Source organism: Papilio xuthus, unplaced genomic scaffold (assembly GCF_000836235.2).
Source record: "Papilio xuthus unplaced genomic scaffold, Pxut_1.1 DF828142.1, whole genome shotgun sequence".
NCBI lineage: Eukaryota > Metazoa > Arthropoda > Insecta > Lepidoptera > Papilionidae > Papilio > Papilio xuthus.
Window position 1 is genome coordinate 1,373,222 of NW_013530507.1, and position 3,737 is coordinate 1,376,958.

At 39.2% G+C, this 3,737-nt stretch overlaps 1 protein-coding gene across 1 annotated transcript; it reads right to left on the bottom strand.

Annotated features, from left to right (window-relative positions):
- Positions 1 to 2,568: 2,568 nt before the first annotated feature.
- LOC106114156 (forkhead box protein D3) lies at positions 2,569 to 3,731 on the bottom strand (the record flags this gene model as incomplete). The annotated part of the gene is made up of 1 exon (XM_013307254.1): positions 2,569 to 3,731. A coding segment is annotated over one exon (813 nt), but the record flags the coding sequence as incomplete, so codon positions are not given.
- Positions 3,732 to 3,737: the final 6 nt, after the last annotated feature.

Consider the following 3,737-nt stretch of genomic DNA (forward strand, 5'->3'; position numbering starts at 1 on the left):
GAGGTAATTCGCGTCAGTCTCTAAAATGTCAGCAAATTTAAAAAACTACTTGTATTATTTTAGTTAGAAATTGATATTGCAATCAGATGCAATAAATCTGACCGCTAGAATATAGGAGCGTTTACCAAACGGTTTTAATAAATATACAACCAAAACATAAGTTTGTTCATTCCTTGTTTGTGTGATTAACTTAGAAAAGAATAATTTATGAAATTGGCTTGGATAAAACGTCTATTCTGCAAAGAACGGGCTATAGATTTATTAATAAATTGTTCAAACTTTCGTGAGACATTATAATAAACTTATATAAAAACGGCTAAACACTCACGTATATTCGTCCGGTGGCGGCACCGACTAGTTTCTCAGACTTAGACTAGACTCATCCTGATGAAGGGCCCGCGATGAACTCGAAACTAGTCGGTGCCGCCACCAGACGAATATACGTAAGTTTTTAGCCGTTTTTATATAAGATTTATTATTAATTAGAGTACAGGTAGCATTTTGAGTTGCGAATTAATTTTGTACAACCCTCGTTTGATAAGAGTAACAGATTTAAATGATATACGCGAGCAAATGTTTGTTTAGTGTAAACATAAGAGAAATTGCCAGTTTATTTATGTTATCTTAGAAAGTCATTAACGGACTCGTCATTGTGATTTCATGCGTCGACAACTTTGTTATGAAGATAAAGAGTTACCAACGGAAACTATTGTCAATACAAAACGTATTATTTTAATGTCCTTCTAACTGTTACACTCATAGTCGTTTTAGTGCTACTTAAACATTTAGAAGATTTCCCATTTACTAAATCTAAACTAAGGGATTGTTTATCGTATGAAGTGGCAAACTAGCAAGCGGCCACCTTATTTCTCCCAAATAACTAAGCCACCGCTACCCAAAAACATCTGCAATCTTTAATTGTCTGAGAAAGCGACACAGAGATAGAGAACATTTCCAATTCCGAAAACGTCGCAAACGTCCCTCCTCCGCCAAATTCACTTTCCCTTCCCATAATTTCCTTATATATGATGGATAGATGAAGAGGACTAATATTAGGTCTCCTGCACGCACACTCTTCAGACGGAAGGTGGAATGACTCCCACTTGACACCTGTCCTTTGTGTGGTCGTGGCTTTTCACCGGTTGCTGTACCGCTGTAAAAGAAATTTAAGGATTCCCTAAATGACAAACCAACAACTCTGAGTATGACAATAAGTAGTTTTGTTACGTTTTCGCTTTTTTACTTTTTTATTTAAGTATTTTTACCGGAATAACTTGTAGAAATTTTAGAACCTAATTTTGAGAATCTTTTATCACTAAAATATAAACTAGCGTGTAATTTACCCACTAGTATATTTTAATGTCTCCTCAAAGAGGTACAAATAAATTAGCTACTCTTAAGAAAAACAACGCCTTTTCCTCAAGAAATAAAAATTAAGTCAAATTTTCTATACATTTCTAAACGTTTTAACCATTTAATTATATTATACTAGCTGTCGCACGCGACTTCGACCGCGCAGAATTATAAAAAATACTTAATAAGATGCCTGTGAATTTAGCCGTTCCGGAGATACCTTTAAACAAACATCCATCCATACATCTAAACATTCGCATTTATAATATTAGTAATATTCTCTAGTTACTCTGAAATTTTCAGTTACTTTGGTTACCATTTTATTGCCTTAAAGCTACTTTTCATAAATTCAAATTATAACTAGCAATTGCCCGCAACACCGTGCGCGCGTTAATAAAAAAAACATAATTAGTTCCTGGGAATTATTCGAATTTTTATGACATATTAAACCTTCTCTAGACCTCCACGAACATTTCAAGACCAAGATAAGATAAATCCGTTCAGCCGTTCTCGAGTTTTAGCGAGACCACCAAACAGCAATTGACTTTTATATATATACACTAGCGGACCCGACAGACGTTGTCCTGTCTACACGTCTTTAATTTGAATAAATTAATATGAAGTTAATATTTGATGAAAATTGTGAATCTAAACCATTCCCAGATCCCTTTGAACACACACAAAAAATTTCATCAAAATCGGTCCAGTCGTTTGAGAGAAGTTCAGTGACATACACACTCACAGAAGAATTATATATATACAGATATCACATTATTTCCTGCGGAAGAAATTTAGCAAATAATAAAAATTATTAAGTTGTCATATTCATATATATTTCATCTTAAATTAACTAATAGGTACATAAAATAAGACTACAAGTACAACATCTTGTTATTACAAGTGCGGTGTTCGCCTCACTAAACTATACATCTATATACTATCTTACATTAACAGATGATTTTACAAATATTTACAATTCATATATAATAACTACTTTGTACAGAGTGACTAGAATTATTCATAATTAATCGTAACTTTTTAACAAAATTCACACCTCGAATATTTTATATTTTAACCGATTAATAGCAGTTTTAATAATAAAACGAGTTATATTTATAATACGTTATAAAAACGGACAGATAATAAAATTATATAAATTAATAATAGCTTTAAAATGTATAGAATTTTATCAAAAAGTCACGATGTAAGTTTTGGCTCGTTTATTGATACTTACTACTACGTAACGGACGAAATTCATATTGTTAGATTAAATTTGCAAATTAAAAAAAACAATTTGTTTAATGCGATACTGTGTCCAAACAAGAGTTTTGCTTACACAGATTGAAAATCATGCATTCGCATACAAAAATACGTAGATTACTGGTTTACTAAGTTTTGTTTTGGTCGTCATTACGAACGGAATTTACCGATAGTTTACCCGGCAAAAGTCACGGCACTGAAGACACGGTCGTGAATTAAAGCGTTCTCACAATTTCGTATCTCTCATTGTCCACGGGTTCGTTTCAATACGGAGGAGGACTCAAAACGCACCCATTAAGACACATTCACCTGGCCCAGTCGTCTGGCGGCACGGCGGACAGGTGCAGCGGTGAGAAAGCGCTCCGCCGCGGCTCACCAACTCCGTCCTCCTGGTTGCCAATTATAGATTCGATGGAGAAGCCATTCCTGGATCTCTTTTCCCTGGGCTCGGTGATCTCGGCGATACGCGGCGGCAACGGCACTGGGCGAAGCGCGGCAGGCGGAGGGCGGGGCAGCGTTAGCAGTGGCGCCGGCGGCAGGTAGCATGGAAGCGGCAGGAGCGGTGCGTACGCCTCACGCGCCAGCATCGCCACCATGGCATGCGCGTGCTGCAACGAGGGCGCAGGCCGCTTGTAGCGCTTGCGACGGCGCAGGAAGCTGCCGTTGTCAAACATGTCCTCAGCGAGCGGGTCCAGCGTCCAGTAATTGCCCTTGCCAGGATTGCCCGGCTCGCGAGGAATCTTGATGAAGCAATCGTTCAGGCTGAGGTTATGCCGGATCGAGTTCTGCCAGGCGGGGAACTTCTCTCGGTAGTAGGGAAAGCGTGTCATAATGAATTCACAGATGCCACTCAGCGTGAGCTTCTTATGCGGCGATTGTAGGATGGCCATAGTAATGAGCGCGATGTACGAGTAGGGCGGCTTGATAAGCTGCGAGGAGGACTTCTGCTTGTGCTTCTTGGGCGAGGAAGAGCGCGGCTTGGCATCGTCGGGACTGGGCGCGTCGTAGCGCTCCGAGTCGCTGGAGGGCGGCGGCGGGTCCGAAGTTTCGGGCGCATCCTCATCGACGGTGACATAGGTATCGTCGTGCGGGTAGTCCCGGTCACGTAGGTAGTGTTGCAGATA